Source organism: Meriones unguiculatus, chromosome 10 (assembly GCF_030254825.1).
Source record: "Meriones unguiculatus strain TT.TT164.6M chromosome 10, Bangor_MerUng_6.1, whole genome shotgun sequence".
Lineage (NCBI taxonomy): Eukaryota > Metazoa > Chordata > Mammalia > Rodentia > Muridae > Meriones > Meriones unguiculatus.
Genome location: NC_083358.1, coordinates 98,323,560 through 98,334,350, shown reverse-complemented (window position 1 = coordinate 98,334,350; position 10,791 = coordinate 98,323,560). Strand labels below are relative to the sequence as shown.

Sequence of the window (10,791 nt, the reverse complement as noted above, 5' to 3'; positions counted from 1 at the left end):
GTGGAAGAGTGGGAGGATGGAAAGAGGGAGACAGAGGGATCAAAGACACCAAAAGAACTATAGAGTAAACTAATGGGGGGCTGACAGGACTGAAACACCAACCAAAGAGCTTGCGTGGGCTGGACCTAGACCCCATACACATATGTACAGATATGCAGTTTGGTCAACAATGGGAGTAGGGGCCGTCTCTGACTTTGTTGGCTGCCACTGGATCCCTTTCCCCTAGCTGGGCTGCCTTATCCGGCCTCAGTGGGAGAGGATGCACTTAGTCCTACTGTGACTTGAGGTGTCAGAGAGGCCATCAGAGGCCTCCCCTTCTCTGAGAAGAAGAGGAGGAAGAGAAAGAGGAGGAAGGAGGTGAGAGTGGGACTAGAAGAGAAGAGGGAGGGGCTGGAATTAGGTCATGAAGTGATTAAATGAATGCTTTGTTTAAAGGATGTGCATTTGGAGTTTGAGTTCTAATGGTCGGAATCCACATCCTAAACCAAGAAGCCTGGAATCCCATTGGCGGGATGGCATGGCAACCTTTGCACTCACCCAATCATGAGAGCCCTACCATACCTTTTACCAGCTAACTTAACAGCCACTGTCTGACCCTCTCTGAGCTTCAGTATTTTTCTCTGGTGAAATAACCAGTCACATCTTTCCCCAAGCCTGGCGATAGGCATTAAATCGAATACCCACGGTGCCCTTCCTGCCCTGCCTGCCAGTGGGCTAAAAGGACTGTGCCAGCACACAGCAGGTATAAGAGCACCAAAAAGAAGTACTGGTCATACCAGCAAGGTGACACCAACAGAAAGAATTGCGGAGTCCTTCTGGGTTCATAAACGGTGGTGGGAGGAACTGAGAGCTTCTCCCTCCTAGGAGGATGAGGTGGGTGCACAGAGGATTATAATCCCCAATTTTGGGGGGTGGGGCTAGTACTTTATTGCTGTATGCTTTCTGTACAATAAATTGCATTGCTTAAAATTTTGAAAAGTTTTGACATAGGTATATACCTATAAAACCATCAACACACTCAAGATAATAAACATAGCCATCGCCCCACCCCCAGAGAAATCCCTTGGCAGTCCATCTTCCATGCCCCTCCCAGTACTTCAATCCATGCAACTCCTGACCTCCTTCCTGTCCTATAGATGCAGTGTTAGGTAAATGGAGCCGACAACGATGCTGACACTCAGTGTGATTGTTCAGTATTTATCCACATAAACCCTTCTTTTAAGGACTATAGTCCCTTGCCACTCCCCGGAAGTGGTCTCCACAGCCTTTCCCTAAGGGCAAGGCCTGGATCCCAAACAGGAAACCAAAGAAAAGGGGAAGGAAAGGTCTGGAGTGGGAGTTTCACCCTGGAAAAGGAACAAGGGACCCTCTGGCTTTTCTCTTGGAACCAAAACTAAGAACTGGAGACTTGGAAAAGGGACTTGATGATCAAACCCCTTCAAACCCCTTTCAGTGAAACTAGTTAGTTGTCCGCTTCTTATAGCTTAGCCCTTCCCACAATGGTAAAAGAGCTTTGCCTCCCTGTTTGACAGACTAAGAGATTAAAGCTCAAAGATTTTTGATAATTGTTCACACAGTTTGATAATAGTTCTCACAACGAACAAGTATCCATGCTGAGAAATGGACCCGTGTTCTCTTTCTTACTATTTCATTTCCAGCCCTGATGCTGTCAAAAAGTATCCAGAAAGGGACCTTTCAGGGCAAGAACTGTTGTCATAGCTTTTTCTCCTTCTTTAGTTTTTTTTTTTTTTTTCCCCATCGCTATTCACACTTAGGCAAGATTTTAAAGGGAAGAGGGAACGTGTCATGCCAAGTGAGGAGACAATAGCAAGTACCACAGGAAAATCCCAAAGGGAAATGAAATTCAGAGGATACTAATATCTCACACACACACACACACACACACACACACACACACACACACGGTAGGGAGTTGGGATCCCAAGACCCGGTTAGTCACTGACTCAAGACCGAGTGCCACCCTTCTTGTCCTTGTGCAGGTCACTTCGCTCTCTCTGCCTTTGTTGCCTTTCCCATGACTGGTACTGACAGGCAAGTCACAAGACTGTGAGGACTGAAGGTTGTGCTGGGTCACAGGTGCTTAGCGCAGCATCTGACACACGGCAAGCACAGGCCACCAATTAAGATGATTATTAATTACCCTACAAGGGTTTCTTTTTTTGCTATCCACACCTTTTGTTCCACAAATAAAGCAAGGAAAATACAGACACACTCTTCAGTGGATGTAAGCATGGCGAATAGGAGAAACAGAGACCCTCGGGGGAATCATCCAGCAGCGCATTGTAGTATGGTTTTGCTGAAGAGATGAGACTGTGGGAAGCAGGAAGAATAAGAAGCAAGGACAAGTGGTTAGGTACAAGGAGAAACACAAACTGAAGGCTAGGAGGTCTGAGGACAGCAGACAGAAACCATTGTTTATCAGGTGATTATTAGATGCTAAACCCTTCATGTGCAATTTACCACCTACAGGCTTCCTCTTTTGTTGTAGACTTACTTAGTCCAATAACTGGGAGAGACTGAAGTTTGTTTGGGTTTGGCAGGCAAAACACCCAGACTCTGGATCCTGCATTAACAGCCCGTCTTCCAGGAGCCAGCAGCCAAACTAGTATGGTCTTACCAATCATCCGATCATCCGTTTCCCTCTAAGTCCACCCAAGCCACGACCTTCTCTGGGCGCTTCCTGAAGCTCCTGGGAGAGTCCCAGTCTTAAACCCCACCCTGCAGACTACCACTGGAGAACGGCCACATGCCTCAGAACCTTCCCTTGCAGGGAAAGCAATTTTCAGAGCCTCTCATACTTGCATAGAGAAGGTTGTCTTAGCAGGGAGGGCCCAAGAAGAGTTCTTCCCATAACAGAGCTCCGTGGCCCATCTCAGTGAGTCTCTCTGTGGAGTACCTACACAGGCGGTTCTGACAGGGGTCTGCAGAACTGATCCAGTGAAGGTTTGGTCTTTTGCATGGCTTGCAAGCCAACCTTTATGGAGCCGCGCCAGGCTGCCCGGGGTTGGAGGGAGGAGGACTTAAGAGGGAGGCTTGTCCATGCAACCATCCCTAACAACCATCCCTAACAAAGCCAAGGACTTCCAACCCAAATTCTTTCAGAGGCAAAAGGTATCCTAGTCTACCCATTCCAGGCTAGGGTGAGCCGACCCCCACCCCGACCCGTGTTCAGATTATAACGTGAGCCAGTTAGTGTGGTCAAGATCTGTGAGAGTGTTCGTTCATGAGGAGCCCGCTCTCCCAAGGGCAACTGTGTGACACCCCCCCTCCCCGAGCCTTCTCTCTCCAGAGCCTTAGAGAAAGGAAGTCAGAATGGCAAAAGGCTGGGCCCTGCAGTTCTGCTGTTCCTAACACTCCCCTGAATTTCTGACACCCTGCAGCCAGGCCCTCACCTGCTGCATTGCGCTGAGAAGCCAAATTTGTGCTGGGTAAGAGCGATGTGGGGCTCAGGGCTGCAGGAGAGAATAGAGGAGCAGAATGTCAGAGGGGGGCCCGGGGTCTGCCAGCAAATCTGTCTGGCAGCATCGTAATAATAGCAACACATCTCCCGCGGGGCTGGATCCCGTCTCGGGCCTGGGATAGTTGGTATTGATCGGTTCATCTTGCCTACTTCATTATGTTGGCAAGAACCTCTCGAGCGCTCCTCAACTTCTGCCCTCTCCACCTCTCCCGGCCCAGGCAGCACCCTGCTGAGCTCTGCACCGAGTTTGGTTGGTAACCAAGGTTCTGCCAAAGAATGGGGGGTCCGGAGGCACGGGGGTAGGGTGGGGGGGCGGCGTCTAACCCGGTGGCCAGCTCGGTGGCGGTGGCGAGCGACACACCTCGCTAATTCTGGCCCCAGCCGGCCCCTTTAATTCCGAGTTCGCTGCGGGGCCAGGTGCGGCGCTGCGTGGCGCGGTGCGGCGCGGTGCGGCTGCGGGCGGCGGCCGGGCGCTCCGTACGCGCCGCCCGCGGGACTGCAGAGTCGGCTCCCGGCTGGCCGCCCGCACCCCGCCGCCGCCACCGCCGCCACCGCCCGCTGCCCGGGTTCTGCCGGCGCTGGCGGTCACCCAGGAACATGGAGGCTCGGGGACCCACCCGCGAGGGTAAATCAGTGCCCGGCATTCGGTCGCGCGTGCTGCCATCTCTGCCCTGCTGCAGCGCCCAGAGGGGCTGCCTGGCACCACGGTAGTCTGGGCGGGCGAGCTGGTGCCGACCCCTGGGGTCGGCCTGGAGGGTTATGGAGCCGCGCCAGGCTGCCCGGGGTTGGAGGGAGGAGGACTTAAGAGGGAGGCTTGTCCATGCAGAAGAGTGCATAGAATGGGCTCGGGGACCCTGGGGTCTGTGCGTGACATAGGGCGGAGGGCGCAGATTGGAGCTGGCGGGTGATGGGAATGCAGCTGACTGACTGCAGAGCCATGTCTGGTAAATAGTGGGTGGGTAGGACCCGAGTCACTTGGGTCCTCCTGGTTGCGTTTGCCTCTCGGCAGAGTAGTAAAATAGGCTTCCCTGTAGCCGCTGTTTTCCCACTTGGCAGGGGTGGTGGGCTGCCGTGTACACCCCCACCCCAACCCTTGCCTAAAAGGATGCTAGATCTGGGGCAGCTGCCTGGCGAAGCCTGCCCTGCACCCTCAGAGTTCAGGCTCCTCTCTTTTCAGGCGGAGCCGGAGCCGTGGTGGTCCCTCGGCTGGACCTCGCAGGCACCTGCTAGGCTGTCCTCGGGCCCGCAGCGGGAGCCCACCGCGCTGCGCAGGGAAGGGTTAAGGTGGCACACTCAAGCCGGCCGGCGCTGCAGACCCGGGTCAGCCGCCCCGATTCCTGAAGGAGCGCGCCCGGAGGAATCCCGGCTGGAGCCCCGGGCGGTGGGAGAGGGCCTAGACCCCTCCCCAGGCCCGGGCTCTCGGTATTGGGTCGGCTGGGGGCCAGCCCCGGAAGCCACCTTCCTCTAGGCTCCCTCCTTCTCCGTGTAGCCAATCCGCCTAGCAGTCAGGCGGTTTGAGCATTTGTTCTGTGCTTCCCTGCCGAGATGTGAGGGATTTTCTCTGGGGAAGAAAACAGTGGTCCAGTGCCTGCCCAGCTCAAATGCCACTCAACCCAGAGCAAGACCTGAGGCCCAGGGATCCCGGAGGGAGAGTAAGTTCAGCGACCCCAGCTATCCAGCATTCCGCAGAGGCGATCTTGCTGCTTCTAGGGCCTCTCTAACTGGGAAGGAGTGTGTATTGAGTAGGAAGGATTGCTTCTTCACCGGGACATGGCTAAGGTCAGAGAGGAAAACCCTCCCCTTGGGAGATATGTGTTCTGACCCAGGGATGGGGCAAGCTGGGTTGCTCGAGGTAACAGCTGAGGACTAGGGAGAAAGTGCTGCTTCAAGCTGATGGGAGGGAAGGCTTACCCAGGAGAGGCTAGGAGGCTACAGGGTGCTTCTCAGTCACTAGCACCCTGTAGGCATGTCGGGGTGGGGTGGGGCTTGCCACTTGCTGTGAGAGGATCTGTCAGCCCTTCCAAGTCTTGGTCCCAGCTGCCTGAATGCCCTGGTTCCACCTTGTCGCCGTGTTTTCCAGGCAACGTCACACTTCCTGAGGATAACCAGGAGGACTCTGGCTTTTGCTGAACCGTGCATCTTACCTCCTTCCTGCCAAAGGCTCCAGACCCGAGTTCCACCATTCTCAAGTCGTGCATATCCCTGGCCAAGCATCGCACGGTCCCTTGAGCCCTGTCCAGTCCTAGCGCACACCTCCAGGACCTGGAGCCTGCCCTCCTGCTCAGAATGACTCACCATTATTTCCAGCTCAAGTGAGAAGATGTGACAGGGGGTTGAGCTGCCTATTTGTGTATCTAGGATTCCCGTGGCATCTGATCTGCTCGTCAAGGAAGAGAACCTCAGGCTCCTGCCAGGCCAGGTAAACCAATCAATCACTTAATAACAGCCATAATGAGTCACTGGGTGGTATCGATGACGGAGAATCAGGCCCCAAACACCCCACCATGAGTACCTCCTGTGGGCAGGTATTGCCACAACATTAGCACAGTGCCTGGCAGAGGGCCCTGTTCTCTCCTCCTCTTCCCATGGAGCTATGTCCTAGGGTGTGTGGTACACAGGGGCCTGTATCAGCCACCTGACCACAGTGCAGGCCATTCTATAGCTTTCCTGAGAGCTTGTTCCCCTGAACCCTACTGATCCCTAGACAAGTGACGAGGTGAAAGTAGGAGTGGCAGCAAGTGATGGTACAGTCATGGTCCTGAACTCTTGGCTGAGAGAGATGGGGGGAGGGGCATTGAGTACAGCTCATGTCAGGTTGCCAGTGACTGGCGGGCTCATGTCCTTACCTACCTCTCTTTCAGCTAAGCGAGGCTGTGTCTCCAACTCCCGTAGCACTCTGGGGCTCTCCTGCAGGAGCACAGACTGATGCTTCTGTGTTTCCCGGGGCCCAGTTACCAGCACCCTGAGCTCCCTGCTGCAGGCAGCTGGAAGGCATAGACTCAGACACGCTGCTCAGCTCCAATTATGACAGTGGCTACCGGAGACCCAGTGGATGAGGCTGCTGCCCTCCCTGGGCATCCACAGGACACCTATGACCCAGAGGCAGACCACGAGTGCTGTGAGAGGGTGGTGATCAACATCTCGGGCCTCCGGTTTGAGACTCAGCTAAAGACCTTAGCCCAGTTCCCAGAGACCCTCTTAGGGGACCCCAAGAAACGGATGAGGTACTTCGATCCCCTCCGAAATGAGTACTTTTTTGATCGCAACCGCCCTAGCTTTGATGCCATTTTGTACTACTATCAGTCTGGGGGCAGGTTGAGGAGACCCGTGAACGTGCCCTTAGATATATTTTCCGAAGAAATCCGCTTTTATGAGCTAGGAGAAGAAGCGATGGAGATGTTTCGGGAGGATGAAGGCTACATCAAGGAAGAAGAGCGTCCTCTGCCTGAAAATGAGTTTCAGAGACAGGTGTGGCTTCTCTTTGAATACCCTGAGAGCTCAGGGCCTGCCAGGATTATAGCGATTGTGTCTGTCATGGTCATTCTGATCTCGATCGTCAGCTTCTGCCTGGAAACCTTGCCCATCTTCCGGGATGAGAATGAGGACATGCACGGTGGTGGGGTGACCTTCCACACCTACTCCAACAGCACCATCGGCTACCAGCAGTCCACCTCCTTTACTGACCCTTTCTTCATCGTAGAGACTCTCTGCATCATCTGGTTCTCCTTTGAGTTCCTGGTGAGATTCTTTGCCTGTCCCAGCAAAGCCGGCTTCTTCACCAACATCATGAACATCATTGATATTGTGGCTATCATCCCTTACTTTATCACCCTGGGGACAGAGTTAGCTGAGAAGCCAGAGGACGCCCAGCAAGGCCAGCAGGCCATGTCACTGGCCATTCTCCGTGTCATCCGGTTGGTAAGAGTCTTTAGGATTTTCAAGCTGTCCAGACATTCCAAAGGTCTGCAGATCCTAGGTCAGACCCTCAAAGCCAGCATGAGGGAATTGGGCCTTCTGATATTCTTCCTCTTCATTGGGGTCATCCTCTTCTCCAGTGCTGTCTATTTTGCAGAAGCTGATGAGCGAGAGTCCCAGTTCCCCAGCATCCCGGATGCTTTCTGGTGGGCAGTCGTCTCCATGACAACTGTAGGCTATGGAGACATGGTTCCAACTACCATTGGGGGAAAGATAGTGGGTTCTCTGTGTGCAATTGCAGGTGTGTTAACCATTGCCTTACCAGTCCCTGTCATAGTGTCCAATTTCAACTACTTCTACCATCGGGAGACAGAGGGAGAGGAGCAGGCCCAGTACTTACAAGTGACAAGCTGTCCAAAGATCCCGTCCTCCCCTGACCTAAAGAAAAGTAGAAGTGCCTCTACCATAAGTAAGTCTGATTACATGGAGATCCAGGAGGGAGTCAACAACAGTAATGAGGACTTTAGAGAGGAGAACTTAAAAACAGCCAACTGTACCTTGGCTAACACAAACTATGTGAATATTACCAAAATGCTAACTGATGTCTGAGTGAGACCGACTAATGTACTCACAGCTCAACAGGACTAATGCAGACGTTGCATAATAGCCTGCATTGTAGTCAGTGTTCTACAGTGTGCATCTGGTTCTGCATGGAAAGCAATAGTCGTGCAAGTGACTTTCGATCTTTTGATTTTTGATTTAGAACACAGAATATCTATCATGGCTTTCATGAAATCTTCAACACCGACTTACAGGTTTCCAAAGACCAGAGTCACCCAGGGAGCCAGCAGCTCAGAAAGGCACAAGGTAGCCACCTCATGGCCCCCACACAATCCGTCATATCCACACCATCCTCCCTTCCTAACTAAATGCAAACCCACCTGAGGGGTGCGTACTCCCTGCCCCGCCCACCACCCCACCTCAGCCCACCTGCTCATTCACAGATGAACACCATCATGACTTAGTTTGAAAGTTCTGGTGACTCCCAAAGGTCATTCCCATTTTTGCACTGGAAAGGACACACAGTCCTGTGTGTTGGAATTACTTTCTGTGTCACAGGCTGGGGTTTGTGAATGCAGTTGCCAACTAGATGCTCCGGAGGCTTATGTTTCGTAACGGGAAAATGCTGCATTCTGCTTTTTCTCTGCAGTGTCAATGTGAGGGGAGCCCAGGGGGTGGGGGAGGGAAAGTTAATATGACCAAACATGAGTTGCCAAGTTTCACATTTGTTCCCTTAGGCCTAAGGGGAGAAGCTACTTAATTCAGGGACTTCTCAGCTTCAGATACCATTTTGCCAGCTTTGGGGTCACAGAACACGTTTGATTCCTTCTTTTACTCTAGAGTTTGTAGACATCTGCTTTCCTGGTGGTGTGGCCAGGCTCCACTGACACTGCAGTGGAATATATCAGTCATGCAATAGAGCTGCATGGGTGTTCACTGCATGAATCTCAATATTTAAAACACAGGAGATAAACCTAGCTTTCCTAGTAGCCTATACAGTATTCCTACTTAGAGTATTAATAGCCTTGGGATGGTATTGAACTAAGGTTTGTTGGTTTGTTTGGTTTTTTTCCCACCAGAAGGCAAGAGTCCTCCATCAGGGCAAAACAAATAGACTATTCGGAATCGGGGAACCAAAACTTCTGGCTGGCCTGCCCAGCCCACCCTTCTCTGTCTTTCAATGGGAGCACAGAGCCTGTCACACCAGAAGAATGAACAGAAAAGTCAGAGTCTAAACACTCACATGACTGAACCTTAGGAATTAATCTAGTCATGGGCATGACTGCACAGCTTATCAGAGAATTGGTCCTGAGGACAGGCAGGTCTGTAGGTTCAATGTATATAAATATATATCAGCGCTCTCCTCTCTCTCTCTCTCTCCTCTCTCTCTCTCTCTCTCTCTCGTGTTCCTCTATAGAAAAAAATTGCATTTGAACACTGTATACGCTTATGCAATATTTTGACACAGGGCAATTTATGCATGTGTTTGACTATGTGCACTAGAATATATAGACATACACAAGTGTGTGTATGTACATTACACACACACACACATATATATTCATTCTCTGGAGTTTAGATTCAGGAGCAAACCCATTGCTTGGTGGGTTGGTTGTATAAGAAGCCCGATGGGTATGGTAAACCCACTGGGCCTGGGTTTGCTGTCATTGCCTCAGACACACTCCAGTGTTCATGGATTCCTAGACATTAGAATTGTCTCTCTGCCCTCCATGTGCTGCGGCTTCAGTTCCCCAAGGCTGAAGCTTGTCTTACTGAGTGCACAAGGGTCCTAAGCCCTCACAGCTCCAGCTATCCTGGGCCAGGCCTGCCCAGGCGTCCTCCCTACAATCCATCCCATTAGTTGTCTCCATTATTATCCTCTCCCCCATTTGATTCTCTGTCATTTGGCTCTGCATACATTATTCTCAACTGGTTCATAGGATGGATCCTCTGATTTGAAACCAGGGAGTATAACTCCCTGGGACCAGATTCTACTGATCTGGACTTAAAGGAAGCCTCCAGAGCCAAGGGATGGATTCCCTAAATGGCCCAAAGCATCATTTTGATTACTAACCTCAGACTCTCTCCCTAGCACACTGGTAATAAGAGCTGCCCTTTTTAAAAAAGAGCCAAAGGATGAGCAAAGAATTACCCTCACCCCAAGAACAGGTAAAAATAAATGAGCACTGTACAACCTCAAAGTAGAGAATGTTTTGGCCCTAGGAAGAGTTGTGGGGGACAGCTTTTGCCTCCTCATGCTGGGTTTCTTTGCCTTTTGACACAGTGGCTTAAATTCCCCAAACAATAAATCATGGTCAGTCTGTTCAGTGTTGATTCCAGCCTAGGCCTCACTGTTCACTAGTTGGTATCTATAATTGTTGGGGGAGGGGGCACCAGCTCAGGGTGCTAGCCCAGGGTGCTCATTAGTTCCTGGTCACCAATATCCCCAGGTGACTGCAGGGTATCCCATGCCAGGCACAGAGCCTCTTTGCTTCTCTTCTTCTCCTTTGTGGGAGGTGGTGCTGAATTTCATGACATGGAGTGGGAGGGACATACTTTGGAGGGTAGAAGATTGAAGCAAACCAAACATAAGGCCTAGGCCAGAGGAAGTTATCTTTTCAAAAAATCTTTGGCCTGGGAACCATGAAATGTCCACACTCATGAATGAGCATGCATTGTAAAACAAATCATACATCATTGTCATGTACAAATACAAAATATGAAGCATACATGCAAAATACATACAAGCCAAAATAATACAAAAGGCATACACATAAAAAATAGACAAAACATATATGTGCTGCCCAAACACACATTGTGCATACCAACATAGA

At 51.5% G+C, this 10,791-nt stretch overlaps 1 protein-coding gene across 7 annotated transcripts; it reads left to right on the top strand.

The window, feature by feature from the left end:
* The first annotated feature begins 3,315 nt into the window (after window positions 1–3,315).
* Kcna2 (potassium voltage-gated channel subfamily A member 2) lies at window positions 3,316–9,362 on the top strand. 7 transcript variants are annotated; one of them, XM_060392916.1, is made up of 3 exons: window positions 3,316–3,449; window positions 5,562–5,900; window positions 6,343–9,362. In XM_060392916.1, the coding sequence occupies exon 3, from the start codon at window positions 6,506–6,508 to the stop codon at window positions 8,003–8,005; it is 1,500 nt and encodes a 499-aa protein (XP_060248899.1). In that variant the 5' UTR covers window positions 3,316–3,449; window positions 5,562–5,900; window positions 6,343–6,505; the 3' UTR covers window positions 8,006–9,362. The 7 variants fall into 7 exon arrangements, with proteins under 7 accessions (XP_060248899.1, XP_060248898.1, XP_021508752.1 ...); XM_060392915.1 differs by lacking the exon at window positions 3,316–3,449 and adding an exon at window positions 3,577–3,731; XM_021653077.2 differs by lacking the exon at window positions 3,316–3,449 and adding an exon at window positions 3,952–4,106.
* The last annotated feature ends 1,429 nt before the right edge of the window (window positions 9,363–10,791 follow it).

Bases quoted from the DNA above. Each gene is read 5' to 3' on its own strand.
- Kcna2 (XM_060392916.1), top strand. From the start codon at position 6,506: ATGACAGTGGCTACCGGAGACCCAGTGGATGAGGCTGCTGCCCTCCCT.